The sequence below is a fragment of the Onychostruthus taczanowskii genome, unplaced genomic scaffold (assembly GCF_017590055.1).
Source record: "Onychostruthus taczanowskii isolate IOZ18803 unplaced genomic scaffold, ASM1759005v1 scaffold19, whole genome shotgun sequence".
In the NCBI taxonomy this organism is placed as follows: domain Eukaryota; kingdom Metazoa; phylum Chordata; class Aves; order Passeriformes; family Passeridae; genus Onychostruthus; species Onychostruthus taczanowskii.
The window spans coordinates 8,306,474-8,320,942 of record NW_024499128.1 but is presented as its reverse complement, the minus strand read 5'-3'; the positions used below and the strand labels follow the sequence as shown (position 1 = coordinate 8,320,942).

Here is a 14,469-nt window from a genome sequence, read left to right as displayed (position 1 = left end):
GACCAGAGTCTGTCCAAAGTAGCTGCTTCCACGGCCCAGAGTAGCACAGATTGGATGGCAGGGCTTTGGTTCTGTGCGCTGGATCTCACTGGTCTGCCCTGAGAATGCTGGCACGTGCAGTGCAACCCTGTGCAAGGCAGCAAAGAGCCTCAGCACAACTTAACAAACCCAGCATATATACTAAATACATTAGGCTTGTTATTCCTTGCTTTCATTTGGCTGGAAGAGGGAGAAGAAATAACATGTTTTCTCATGTACTCCACCAATTGTAGACTAAAGAGTTTAAATTTTACAGTTTTCAAAAATACTAAATATAAACGACTCATACTCTGACAGATATGAAGAAAGAATATGGGTTAAATGTGGCTCGTCCTGCTGTTATTCTGAAAGGGTCAGAGCCACAACAGTTTTCTATTGAGACCCTCCCTAAACAGTTGTTTCAGAACTCAGTTTTGCTATTTACATTTGCCACTATGCATTTGCTTTTCCTCATCTTCACCCCACGTTTCTTACAGATACTCAATTCACAAGAACACAAAGTACACAGAACAAGATGACAGCTGTGACCGGCCTCAATTTGTTTCTGTTTATGAACACTTGCTGTTACTAAGTATCTCAATGAGCATTTATACCGATGTGGGTTAAATAAATAGTTTGAATTTGAGCTCTACTATCGAAATAAACCCAACAAATCATCATGGAATCTGTTTAACAAAAGGGGCTTGTCTCCCACTTATGCAGGGTAGTAATTCTCTTCACATTATCTGTCCCCTGGCAGCAGGACAGTACCTAGAAGTCTCCTAACTTGCCATCTCACTTCCCATACTTTGGAATGCAGCCTTTTTTCGTCTACAGAAAAGACTACAGCAAATAAAAAACCATTCCCTTCCTTTCAAGGGCCAGAAATGAACCTGTACATTGATGTCCTCCTACGCAATATGTACAGCTAACCAAGAAACACCTAAAGGTGGGATGCAGTTAGCCTACACTCCTGGATAACCTCTGCAAACAGTGAGGACTCTGGTTCCTTCCCCCAGCAAACAGCTCCCACGGCTGCTGGCAGAGCTGGTGACTGGATCTAGTCTTACATTTCCAGCTTCTTGATACCTTCTTCACATGAGCTTCTACACACTAAGAATGTCCTAGACTTCAGCAGGTTATTTATCCAAGCAAGTGGAATGAGAATGAGGTCTGCCAATTTTAGCATGCCTATAGCTTGTCTGAAGGACCTTAATTATCATTTATTTATAAATACTCCTTGCAATGAAATGGGCAGTGATGTTCTTGACTACTCAGGATAACAGGCACATGCAATACACCTAGAGATCTACAACTGAAAAGGCATCTTCTAACATGGACAGACATATAGTCAATACAAAAAAATTCACAGGCTTTTTAACCAGGGGGCATTACTTACATTAAGTGAACAAGGACACTACCTTGAATTGTTTAGTTATTTCTTCAGTCAGACCCAGAACATACTTAAAAACCTCAAAGGATTTTATTCAATTACTGTGCAGAAAATTACATCCCAGATGAATGTTCTGACACAGAAAATCAAACCAAATTCTTATTGATTTAACCCATATTTGTGAAGAAGTGTTAAAGCCACCCAAACTGACAACACAATTCAAAAGATGATGGTGACTAAAAAGAAAGATCAGTCATAAGAGTGGGGTGTAAATTGCATGTTGACAGGTGGGTGGTATTCACAAGTTTGACTTGCATTTGTAGGAAGATAAAGATTATTTAGGTATATCAGTTAAATGTTTTTGTCATTTGGGCTGGAGGAGTATAGAGGCACAAAGCAGAAGCACTACAGCTATGAACGCACAGTGATTCCAGTGAGTATTAATATAAGTTCTATTAATAAATCATAGCCAACTCTATTAATAGCTTTGTGGTAGCAAACTTCTGCAGGGCTACATCCCAAGCCAATTTCTTTAAAGAAAAGAGTCTGTAAAGATTGAATTGTCAAAGGCAGAATAAACCAGATTAGAACATAAGCACAACAAACACAGGTGAGGGGTAAGAAGGAACAAATTTCAACATGAAAATATTTCTGATTAGCAATTTCCTCAGAGTCTTCAAATATTGTTTGACCCAGAGTAGGAAGAGCTACAATAATAGATGTCATTCTGCACATACAGAGCAAGCAGAGGCACAGCAAGAGTCTGCACAAAAGACTGTGGTTTACTCTCTTGACACCCTGAAAGCAGTGTCATAGCAGTGTAGCAAGTAGTTTGCCCCCATTATTTTAACATTTGGGGCTTCACACAATTTTAAAGAAAGAGCTTGCCAATCCTTCTTTTCTACATGAGGAAGAATTACAATAAATTAATTTCAACCTAGTTTAACTATACTGGCCTTCATTAATTCTGTTATTAAACTTCATCTCACCCAGCTCTGTCCATTTCCAATTGCCTATGCCTAATAGTTTAACATGGTAAAATGGCAAGCTGGGAAGTTTCAGGACAAATAACGCCTTCACAACTTCTCAGTTTTGCAAAGCAGTCTTCATTTATGCAGTGTGACAAACACTCAGTTGTCCCCTAAATAAACCCCACCAAAGTCAAAATATCCTCCAGATGTCCAAGAGGATTTATCATTCTGCATCTTCCTTTCTACTTGCCCACTGTTTCACTGGATGAGAATTTTGGATAAGAATACCACAGGAGTTTAACCTGTCAGGAGTTACAATATATCAGTCAATCTCTAAGGTACATTTGCAACACAAAAGTAACTAAATTCACTCAGTAATACAGAAGTGAAACTGCTGCTGGATACAAGGCATGTAGATCATCTTTCATTGCCCAGCAAGCTTTTCTTGACATTAGAAAACCCACTTGTATATAACCAACATTTTACTAATAGTTTTTCGTAAAATTCAGGAAAAACTGCAATTTAATTGATGCAACACAACACGTCACATTTTGCAGCACTACTGACATTAGGCTACAGGTACAGAAAATGGAAGTGTACAGTTTTGGAGCACACAAAAGAAGAGCATTAACTCAGTAATCTCTTAATGCTACAGTTTTTCCAACTTCTGTTTTATTGGCAAGTAGCCAAGTATTCTCCTATCTCCATAACGGATTTTAATAACAACACATAGTAATGATGTACAGAGGGAATAGAAAAGAAAAACTCATACTGCATCCTAAGAAACAATCATTTTTTGAACTTAAAATTAGCTAAAGCAATAACTCGAATCACCGATATATTTTGAAGGAGGTATACATCGCAACAGCAGGAAAAGCTCACAGAACAGCAACAATCTGTTACTTTAATAGTAAAAAACTCAAAATAAGCATCACAACACTTATTCTGAATACATAATACAAAAACTACCAAACACCACAGTTAGTTTCTAGAAAACTGAAGTGATTTAAGCAAAACAAAGATACAAGAAAAAAACAAGATAATTAGAAGATACAAAAAAAGATACAAGGAAAAGCAAGTTCATTAGAACACAGATTTCATAATCACCCAACAAGCAGCTTTGCTAAAAGAAGTAATCAATGTGTTACTTCCAGCCAAGTCCCACACTAGCAGCAATGAGTGCACAAAAATCAGTGTTTTAAAGGAAAAGTGGTCCCAAGTCACAAAAGAAAGCACACACCGAAGTTACAAGACACAAAACATCGAAGAATTTTGAGGACATATTTATAGAAATCCAACAGCAGTTGTAACTAGGCGGACACAAGTTATTCATAGCAACTAATAAACACTGAGTCATTATCTTAGTCACTGTCCTGGCAGTTCAACATTTTCTTTCCTCCAGTTAGAACACAGCACTTGTTTTCAAACCAGACCAGAAAAAGCCCACTTCTTCAAAGAAGTCAGCTACTTACCATGAAAGCTCAACTCTCCAGATTAGCAACATTCAGAGAACAGACAGTTTGTCTACAAGAAGAAAAGGGTTCTCACCTGAGTGCATATGTATAGCCAGTGTTCTCTGGCAGACATTGGGGAGGGGTGTACGTGTGTAGACGTGAAAAGTCCATGGTGACAGTTTCAAATCATACTGTAAAAGGTGAAAATAAAGTAATGCAATGACTTAAAATTACATCAAGTCACTCTAGGAGCCCTTGCACTGTTCAGCCTGTGTTATTAAGCATTGAAATAAAAGAGCTATTACCAGAAACATGGAGCTCTCAGTAGTGGAGTAGTATTGCTGCTAGTGCCAGGTATCTCTTATCACTGCTACAGGAAGCTCAGGGTATTTCTGGCTGTGACCTTCTTTATGATACCCCACTTTCAGCTGTTTCCAAGTTCTCTGGAACATGGCAGTTACGAGCCAAACTCTTATCACAACCAAATTACAACACTTCCACAGGAACTACTGTGGTATCCCCTAAAGAAGCTAAGTATAAAAATCTAAAGAACCATGCAGCCATGTTTCAGAGATCTCTTCAAAATGTGTTTTGCTTTGAGTGCCCTCTGAGCAAAGCACAGGCTGCTCTATGCACCAAACTAAGAATAATGCAGATGAAATTTGAGAAAGTTTTTACACATAGTCAAATCATTTTGCTCTAGCACTTCTGAATACCATCCACTAAGCAGCGAGGGAGTATCCTTCATTTCACATAATTTATTCCTGTCATTAAAACCACTGAATACACACCCTAGCAAAAGAGCCAACTGCAAAGTGACTCATAGGGTAGAATTAGGCACATTTTCCAGAGTGCCATCCACTTCCAAAAAAAACAACAAACCCAAAGCCAAAGCTACCAAATCAAAACCACCCAAGCAACATTTGTAAAACTTTCCATGGGGCCTTTGAAAGTAAACAAAATAAAAACTGATGTTGTCATATCAACTAACTTGAAGAGCTGCACGGGTCACTACTTGTGGTACTACGAACAACCTGACTTCCAATTTCAAAGTATTTGCAAAAAACCTTCAGTCCTCCTCAGTTTTATTAGCAAAAAAAAAATTTAATTTTGTAGAAAACATTCTTAGATGATAGCTTATTTGTAGTTAACAAACAGGGATTTGGCTATTCTGGATTTGCAGGGTTAGCAAGGCAGAATCCTGGCTACTTGCAGATTATCTATGGCTCCTGTTTCAACAGCAGTAAAAGATATTCCACACATCTGTGATGACATATCTGAACCAGGATAAAAATATCCCCAGCTAATTTTCATAATCAACATCAACAAGCATCTCATTTTGGAGATGCACTTTCCTATGCCGAAATAAGAGTTATCATTTTGTATAGCTACATATGCATAAGAAATTGGGACAAAAAGCAGGTACAGGCAAAAGCAGCTCAAAAGAAATCTGTACACATAACATTAAAATGCTCTTAGTCAGTCTACCTGCAGCCTCCAAATCCTGAGGTCAGTAAGGCAGGAGAGTATTTCCATTACTACTGAAGACTTAAAAACATTCAAACTTCCGGGCCTAAGCATCGCAGTTCCTAAATCCAAGCACCTCCCATGGAAAGTGAAGTTAATGAAAAATAAGGTCTCTTGCTATTTACTTTTTTTTTGGTGTTGTTATTATAGAGAACACATTTCCATTAAGTGATCCTCTACATTCACTTCATTTGCCCCAGAGCCATAATGTTTTCACTAACTTGTATATAAATTTATTGTTTGTTTACAGGAAGCTCAAATCAGTAGTGCGGAAGTATTAGCAAAGCAGCCTCATTCTTTTGCTAGAATGAGCAGCAATTTCTGTTGGAATATGCAACAACTGCTGCTTCACTTTATCAACAAACAGGAGCTCAATTTAGCACATAGGAAATGGGGACCAGAGAGCAATGGCTCGCCAGGAATGAACATGGAAATATTGTGAATTTCAAGATGAAGGATGCTGATAACATCAGAGAGCACTGGTATTAAAAAACAGCAAAACAGGTTTCTCAGACATGACTGCTGAAGCAGAAAACTATGATTAAGGTTGATCTGTTTGAATTGGTTATGCCAATAAAGATTTTTAAACCCCAAGGTAGAAAAAACTGGTTCAGTTTCCACTGGAGTTGATGTGTGTGCTTAGCACGCATCATTTCATCATAAAACCTATTTTTTAACTGGCAACTCAGTAGCTAATCCTTCTGACTTGCAGCAACATTTTCCCACATGGGAAGCTCAGCTATGCCAGTGAGCTTTGAGCAGTTCCCCAGCTCCTCCCTGTCTGCACTGCCCATATGGGCACGGCAACGGCCGAGTTTGAAAAACAACATATTGGCTCAGCTTCTTCCCTGTTCTTTTCCCTCTCACCACCAGTTCTCTCTTTACTTAATTTCTGAATAAATCAAATGCTAGAATATAAACAATATTTCTTATTTGATAAGGTTTTAATTGTATCATTAAGTTATTATAGATAAAATATATGTGTTTGACAAAGGCAGTGCTAACTGCAAAGCCTCGTAGGTCTATTAATAGCTGGGTTTGATAGCACCCAGCTCTCCAGTGAAGATATCAGGTTTGCCATCTAAACACCACACTTAGAAATCACTCTTGGAAGATTTAGAGGCTTGGTTTGATTCACTGCTTGTCTGATGCTCTAAAATTAATTCTGACTCAAGAGGAGAAATCTCTACTCAGTTTTTCAAAGCAACAACACAGACTTAACTGCCTTAAAAAGCATTTGAAAGTCATCTTCACAGATGACCACCACCATTTGCAAAAATGGGCATCTAGAATTTACTATGAAACTGGATTTTTTAAGCCTGACTTTTAGTTCAACAGCTTAATCTTAGTTATACACCTCTTCAAAACAAATGATCAACCCAATTTATTTAGAAATATTCTAAATACATCTGTATTACAAAACAGACACAGGGTGGGTGGAGGACATTGACTCTAATTTGTTCACTCATGTTTAACAGCACTCCACCTTTCATGTATTATCATTCTTCTTGCTTATGAAACTTTCATACACAACTGGAACAGAAAGAGACATGCTAATAAAATATGTTGAAAATCTTAAATCAAAAAAGTTGGCAGAGAACCTGAGAGGCAGGCACTGTACTTAGATCCAGCTTGAACACTTCTGGGTGCCCAACACCTTTCTGCTTTAGGTACCACAGATCTGTCTGGACTCAGTTTCATGTAGACTTTTAGTCTCAGCTTTGTTGCAAGATTACCAGGCTCAAAGTCCAAAATAGCCTTTTTCCCTTTTGTAGAAGCCCATAAACATCTGCTTCTAATACTAAAGTATGTATAGTGCAAGAACCAAGCCTGTCATTGTATAAAAGCCCCAAGTGATAAGAACACTCTGATAAGACAGCCCACAGTGAATTACAGGGAAGCACACAGATCCACTGCAATGCAAGCGGATGCTCCGTGAGCCTCAGCTTACAAGCCAACTTCCACACTCCTGCAGAGGGGACAGCTGGATTATTTGCCTTTTTTTGGGAAGCAGGCACAACAGTCATCCTAAGCATCATCTCTCCCTTGCAATTAAACTGAATCTGTGTTACAATAAATCAGCACAGCAGAAGGGCGGGAGAAAACAGATTGTGACTCTGTCAGAACACAAGGAAGCTCAGGAACTCCTGTAATCAGTGCAGCAGAATTTACCTGCACACAAGGCTCTTGGCTGTCTCCAAAGGACTTCGAAGGTTCTGAGTAACATGAGGCTGCACCACTAGCTCAAAAAAAGCTTATCTGACAGTCACTTTCACAATCAGCCAGCCTCAAACAAAATGCTAGCACCATGGCAGCAAGCTTCCTGGCTTCCAGGAAAGATGATGAAATGCTCTACAAGTGGCCTTTTCGCACTGAAGCATCACAAGGCAGGGGGAGCAACACCAAACACTGACCATGACTACAAACACCTCACACGGACAGACACAAACCCTCACTGATGGCTTTTGGGGTACACAGACTTTTACAAACATACTGTCCAGGCAGTTCCTCATGAAGCCCTTTTGAAACAAAGGAAGTGGTAAATTGCCATTGCACAAAAGGGACCCTGGCAGAGTAGAAATATTCACCAAAGTCAGTTAAACAATGAGAAAATTCCCAAGACAGCATGTCTTATTTTTTATGTTACAAGGGATAATAAATTACACAATAAAGCCTTAGATATTGGTAGTAGTGTTTCAAATAGAACCTTTACTACCCTCACATTTTAAAGCCAAATAAGTTTAAGTCACTATGACTTAACATTTGATGCCACATATGTAAACAGATTTGGGCAAACTACCAATAACAATGAAACTGGAACATGCAAACTCCATCAGTTTCTGAGAGCAACCCATTTTTTACTTGTAATTTCAATTTTTATTTCACTCTTTTATTCAGAATAACCAATAAAACCAGTGTTTTTGGTTAAAGAACGCAAATTCCTACGAATACATACTCCACAAAAGGATGTTTCACCATAGCAAGTTAATTACTGGTTTAAACAGGCTGAAGAGCAAAGAGCTCCAAGCTAAATCAACATTTTATTAAAACACACATTCATAAAACATTATTATTCCTTTAAAAGAGCAACCCAAGAGCAAACAAACAAAAACCCCACAAGTAATAAACCCGGTATTTTACAGTGGATGTTACCATTGAGCATTACGGCACAGATCCCCAAACACAGACGTCAAACTACAGCACTAACAAAACGCAGGCTCACCGCCACACGCACATTCACGTTCTGTACCTCTCGAAACGCTTTTTAAAGGAGGCGCTGACAAAAACCAGCCACGCGCTCAGCCGCGCTGAAACAAGCAGCGTGCCGGTTCATTGTTTACACGCAGGGCCCCGCTGCCAGCACAGCGCCTCAGAGCCCGGCCCGCTCGGGCCCGCTCGCACACGCCGCGCCGGGGCCTGGCCGGGCCCTGCGCCCCCGCGGGCCGAGCTCCGCGCTCCGCCATGCGCCGCGGCCCGGGCTGAGGGCGCGCTGGCCGGCGGGCGGCACACGCCGTGCCATCGAGCCCAAAATGGCTCCCGGCCCCAACAAAGCCCGCAGCGCCCGCCGGCCCGGCCCCCGCGCTCCCCGTCACTCGCCGAGTTTGAATTCACTGGAGGCGGCGGCCCGGCCAACCCCACCGCCTTAACCCCTGCGGCTCCGCTGCCCGGCCCGCCGGCGCACAACAAAAGGCGTGCTTTACCTCGCCCGTCACGCTCCTGAAGCGCTTCACCTGCCCCATAAAACACCCCCAGTATCAGCGATCAAATTAAACCCCCACATCTCGCTCTTTATAAGGGACACCTGAATGCCTAAACGTCCACGCCTTATAATCACAAAATTACAAGCCAAGCAGCGCAGATTTAAGGATATCTGTACACCACCACATTTACTAACAGAGCAATGTAAAAAGCCTGCTAAGCTTGTCAATAAAATCCTCCGTCCAGCTCACTCAGGATGAAAAACACTCTGCAACTCACTTCCAAACACCGGTATGAAAATCAGCAACTAGTAATTCACCCCCACACGCAAAAGCAAGAATTGAACATTAGGATTCACTGGGAAATTCAAGAGAAGCATTAGCCTGGAATAGTCAGTTGCAAAGCAATGAAACAGAAACATTAAAAAAAATTAGCAAATATTGAACTTCCTTTTTGCGTAATGTTAAACTGAAAACCAGATGGTAAGATGGGGGGGCCTGCAAATGCTGCAGAAACCCGGAATTTGCTGCTAATATTTTCCTTCCCTCTAATATATTATAAACAATATATTTATAAAATGTATTTTATTTTAACATAGTATAATGTTAAATAAGGCAACATAAAATAAGGAACGCAAAATAAGGTAAACCAAATACTTTTTCTTCCCAGCAGACCTAAAACTTACAGGAACTGTCAGAAAACAGGTGCTGTCTCCAGTGTTCCTGACACTTCTCCCCCTGTGGTTACTGAAGGGCAGCCAAACGTGAACATGGCATGAGGAACACAGCACTATCACCTCAAAAGCAGCACAGCACTAAAATAGCACATTTTGCTGTGAAAACACGAGCAGTCACTCACTCGGCGAGCGATGCCAAACTCTTCCACAGTAAACCCGTCTGTTAGACAACACTTTCCCCACAGAAGCAGCTGCCCTGAGGTGACAGCCGGGGGACAGCGCGGACAGGTCTGTCTACCTGTGCTGCCCCACACCCATCGCAGCACGTTACCTTTGCACCAAGGCTCGGCAGCCGCGGCGAGCGCCGGCACCACCGCGCACTTATCAGCTCTTTCACAAGCAGGGCAGCAAGCTGCAGGTTATAGCTTCTTCTAACAAGGAAACCCTCCGGGTGCCAGGCCCAGAGGGACCGGGGCAGCTGAGGTTTCTCTCTCCTCCCCGCGAACAGCGCCGACCGACAGAACTCCGGGCTAACCAGGGGTCAGCGCCCGCCCCACGACTCCAGCCCGCGGCGCCTCACGCCCCGCTGCCTCCCCTGCGCCGCTGCCCGAGGCAGGGACACCGATCCCCCGTTCGGAGGAGGCCGCAGACCCGAGACACCGCGCCCTGGGGGCTCCCACGCGGGCGGGCGGCCGCCACACGCGGCCCCGGCCCGGCGGGAAGCGGGGGCGGGCGGGGAACGGGTGAGCGCGGGCGGGGGGCGGTTGGCAACGGTCGGGGCGGGCTGAACCCCGCGCTCCGGGGGCGGCCGGGGGAGCGCAGGGCCCGGACCTACGCGACGACGAGAGCCGCGGCGGGAGTTACCTGGTGCCGGTGCAACGAAGGAAAGGCAGAGCCGGCGGCACCGGCGGCGGCGGCTGAGATTGCCTGGGCTCCGCCCGCTTTGCCGAGGCCGCCGGGAGCCCCCGCCCCCCCCGCGCCGCGCGGGCCGGCCGCGCCCCCCCCGCGCGGCGCGTGCCGGCAGCGCCCCCTCAGCGCCCGCCCCGCGCGGCCCCTCACACACGGGCACGGGGCTCCGCTCCGCCTCCGCCGCCTCCTCCTCGGGCCCCGCTCGGGGGCTGCCCCCGCCAGCGGCCACAGCCCGGCCGCCTCCTGCCTCGGCTCCCCCCTCCGCGAAATGGAGCTGTGGGAGCCTGTGGAACGAGCAGTGGAGAGGCGAGGAGAGTTAACTCAGGTTTTCACTCTATTGCTTGACTCACTGACTTTCCCTCCCAGTGTTTGCTTCCTACTCGGCCTTTCTGGGATTTTCCTTCCCTTTGACTCACCCTCCTCCGCTAAGATTTTGGCACCGCACGCCCGGCCGGCCCGGTGGGACTGAAGCGCTTCGGCTCCGTGTGGTGCCCAAGCGAATCTCACCCGTGCCAGCATTGGGCCACAGAAACCTCCGGACAGCCACAGGGAAAAGAAATCAGAGAATGGTTCGGCTTGGAACTGACCTTTAAGCCTATCTAGTTCCAGCTCCCCTGCAATGAGCAGGGACACCTCCCACTACACCAGGTTCTTCCAAGCCCTGTCCAACCTGGCCTTGAACACTTCCAGGAATGGGACTGGTTCTTGGCAGAGAAGAAACAAGCCCCATTGTTCAAACACTCGGGGAATGTATGCAAATACATTCAATGCGGAGCCTGTGCCTCAGTGACTTTTTTTAAGCATTCAGTTTCCCTGAGTCCACGGTTCTCTTGTGGGCCCAGCTGGCAGGGATGGTGCAATGTCAGTGACCAGAATAGAGAATTTGTCACTTCGGAAAGGCTAACCAGGCCATAAGTTGTTATTTACTTGTGTGTGCAGGAGAAATGACTCAGCTTGCTGTGAAAGACTGGCTAATAAATATGTAATTATCAAATAACCCAAATGTTTGGAAACAAAATGAGAGAAGGCAGTTAATCCTTAAGAAACAGAAAATGCAAGATAAACATATTCACTTAAGGTATTAGCTGATATTGTTGTAGCACTGATTTGGGGCAATTCCTGTTTCTTTTAGAAGTGCTTTGCTCCAGCTACATTACAGTTTTAAGATGCTGCAGCCAAAGTTGAGGTGACCCCAGTGACACTTGGAAGCCAGTGCCTGGTTTGGTCAGATGTGCAGCCTGCACCAGTCTCCTCCTCCCTGCATATGGCTGGATATTTTGCAGAATCAGTTTTCTGGCCACTCCTTCTCTTTCTGTGCTTACTCCACACCTGTTTTCCTGTCTTAAGAGTAGATAATATTGAAAGGCTTAAGATACTCAGGGCAAAATCACCTCTTAGTTTAAATCTCCTTTAAATTCCTTGGTGGTGTGAGGCCAGGCCCTCTCAGGGCTGATTCCCACCCTGTTCCCCTGGAGCCCAGGCAGGGCAGGCAGCACTCAGCTCTGGCAGGACAAGGCATGTCGTTCTCCCAGGGTGCTGCCAGCTTCCCAGGCTGCTCTGACTTGTCCTGAGCAGTTGTTTTTCCATCACAACCAGTCCAAGAGGTTGGCTGGAGGATGATGGCTGAAGCTCAGTTTTCCCTCCACTCCTCAGCTATGAGAGGCAATAGAGCTTTTTTTTTAAGTTTCCAGGATTTAATGGAAACTTGGTCAGATATCCTGGTTTGGTTAAAACAAGCTTGTGTGACAGGGAGTTAATTTTTCCACATTTCAGAAGAAACTGCTCTGAGCCAAACAAAAATTCCTTCAAGGTTTCTCAGCCTCTAATAAGTTTTGAATGTAAAGTGGGCTGACAATTTTATTTGCTATGTTGAAGTGTATAGAGAACAAAGGTCAGTAAGAATAAAAATTGACCACATTAACAATGTTCCATTTTTAACATTGTAGAGGGCAGTTAAGAATTTAGAGGAAAAAAGCTTTCTTAACTGACACCAGGGGAAGCTGCAATACAGGGCCAAACCAATCCAAGGACCACATTTCTTTAGCCTTCCCTTCCCTTCCCTTCCCTTCCCTTCCCTTCCCTTCCCTTCCCCACATTACTGCTCCCTTCCCACTATGATTCCCAGTCCCAGTTCTCCCCTGCAGTCACACCTAGCAAACCTGTTGTCCTCCACATTCTGGTCCTTGCTATCAAAAAGGGGCAAATCCCCACAGTGACTGAAGGTGCAGACTGAATGTGGCAGAAACCAGTGCAGTGAGGTGTTTCTGCCTGGTGGTACTGGGCACGGCACGCTGCTGCACAGGATGGGAGTGGTGACCTTTGTGTCCATTGCAGGGCAGATCATCATATATATGTGGTAGCACAAAAATCACCTGAAATATCTGTAAATCTGATTTCTTGCTCATTAAAGAAAAGATTTCTCACCACCTGCATGCCTCTGGTTAAGCTCAGCAGGGCCCTTTCCCCACAGCCCTCAGCCAAAGGCAGTGGGTGCTGCATGCAGAGCAATTGGGTTATCAGGTAAAGGGGGATGCAGAGCACTTCAGATCAGTTTTGCCACTGCATCTCCGTGGTCCTGACTTACAGGGGATTTCAGACATTAACAAGAAAAGCTGATTACACCCAAGGCAGGCGGGCAGAGCAGCCGCTCTCCTCACAGCTCTCATCTGCTGCTTCAGCTCAGCTCCTGCTTCTCTGGGGGATTGATCCCAGTAAATGGACACAAGCTTGTTAACTGTAATTTTTGTTGATCCTTCAGATGCCTAATAATGAAGATTTTTTTTTTCCTTTATTTTTCTTTCTCTCTTTTTAAAACATGGTTAGAGCTTCACATGGAGGGCTGAGGCACAGAGCAGACCATGATGTACCCAGCTCTGATCCACTCTTCTAGCAAACAGCTGCTCACCTTCAGTTGCAGGGATCCTAACACAGATTCTGCAAATGAATCAAGAGGCTTGGCTGATCTCAAGCCAGCAGTTGGCTTTCCAAAGCCAAGATGTTACTTTATTTTTGGGGCACTGCCCTGGTATGTTTGTGTGGTGCAGACAAGGGGCTTCCCCCAGCAAGATAAAGCCTGTGCAGTAGTCCATCAGAACTCTAACCTTCCTATATAGAACTATTATAGTACAATTTATTTATAATAAATAAATAGAATAGAATAACTTCTACCATAATGACATAAATACTTATTATGGTTATACTGTACTTTAATTGGATAGTTTTATCATAGTACTATGTAGTAAAACAGTACTATGGACTATACAAATTCTTTCCTGGTTTTAACTTATTATACCTTAATAGCTAAATTTCTCTTTGTAAAGATTAGATTAGATTAGAGCTGTGATCTGTTATTACAGCCTATAATATCTTTGCAGTTAGAGCTGGAGGTCAGTGTCTGGGAGCAGAGTGCTGACACAAGCAGAGAGGTGCATTAGTGCACCTTCCCGTGGGCTCACATGACCCTGCAGGGCTGGACACCTGCAGAGTGTCTGCAATCTGCCAGTGTTCCTGAGGAAATCTGCACATTCCCTGGATGGACTCACTTGGAGGAGAAGTGGATGGATCTGGAGCATACCTAACCACCAGCCTCTCCTAAAATGCTCTCTGATGTAGACCCTGTCTCAAAGTTTAGTTATCCCATTTGTCAGTGTCTTCTCAACAATCTATGCAAGGTAGTTAACAAATATATAAAAGATTCTATATATAGTTAGACAAATGCATGCACTTACCTAAAAAACCTCTGTTTTGCTGAGAATCCAAGTCCCAGGATCCTCCACAACAGGTCTTCTGGCTTACAAGGACGAAGACAGAGGCCCAAGTGCT

The 14,469-nt window shown here is 44.0% G+C and overlaps 1 protein-coding gene across 10 annotated transcripts in view; it reads right to left on the bottom strand.

Moving 5' to 3' along the window:
* Nucleotides 1-14,469, bottom strand: part of SUN1 (Sad1 and UNC84 domain containing 1) — a 33,223-nt gene extending 18,754 nt beyond the window's left edge. For 3 of the 10 annotated variants that reach the window (XR_005952442.1, XM_041401466.1, XM_041401471.1), the window contains exons 1-2: nt 10,070-10,208; nt 3,931-4,027 (exon numbers count right to left, since the gene is read on the bottom strand). Coding sequence is in view for 6 of the 10 variants with exons in the window: in XM_041401466.1 (XP_041257400.1) it covers nt 3,931-4,007 (77 nt within the window). In the remaining 4 variants the exon portion in view is untranslated. Of the gene's footprint in view, nt 1-3,930; nt 4,028-8,613; nt 9,696-10,069; nt 10,209-10,602; nt 10,719-11,063; nt 11,184-14,375 lie in introns of those variants that run through there. The other 7 variants (XM_041401469.1, XM_041401470.1, XM_041401468.1 and 4 more) reach the window with 7 other exon arrangements.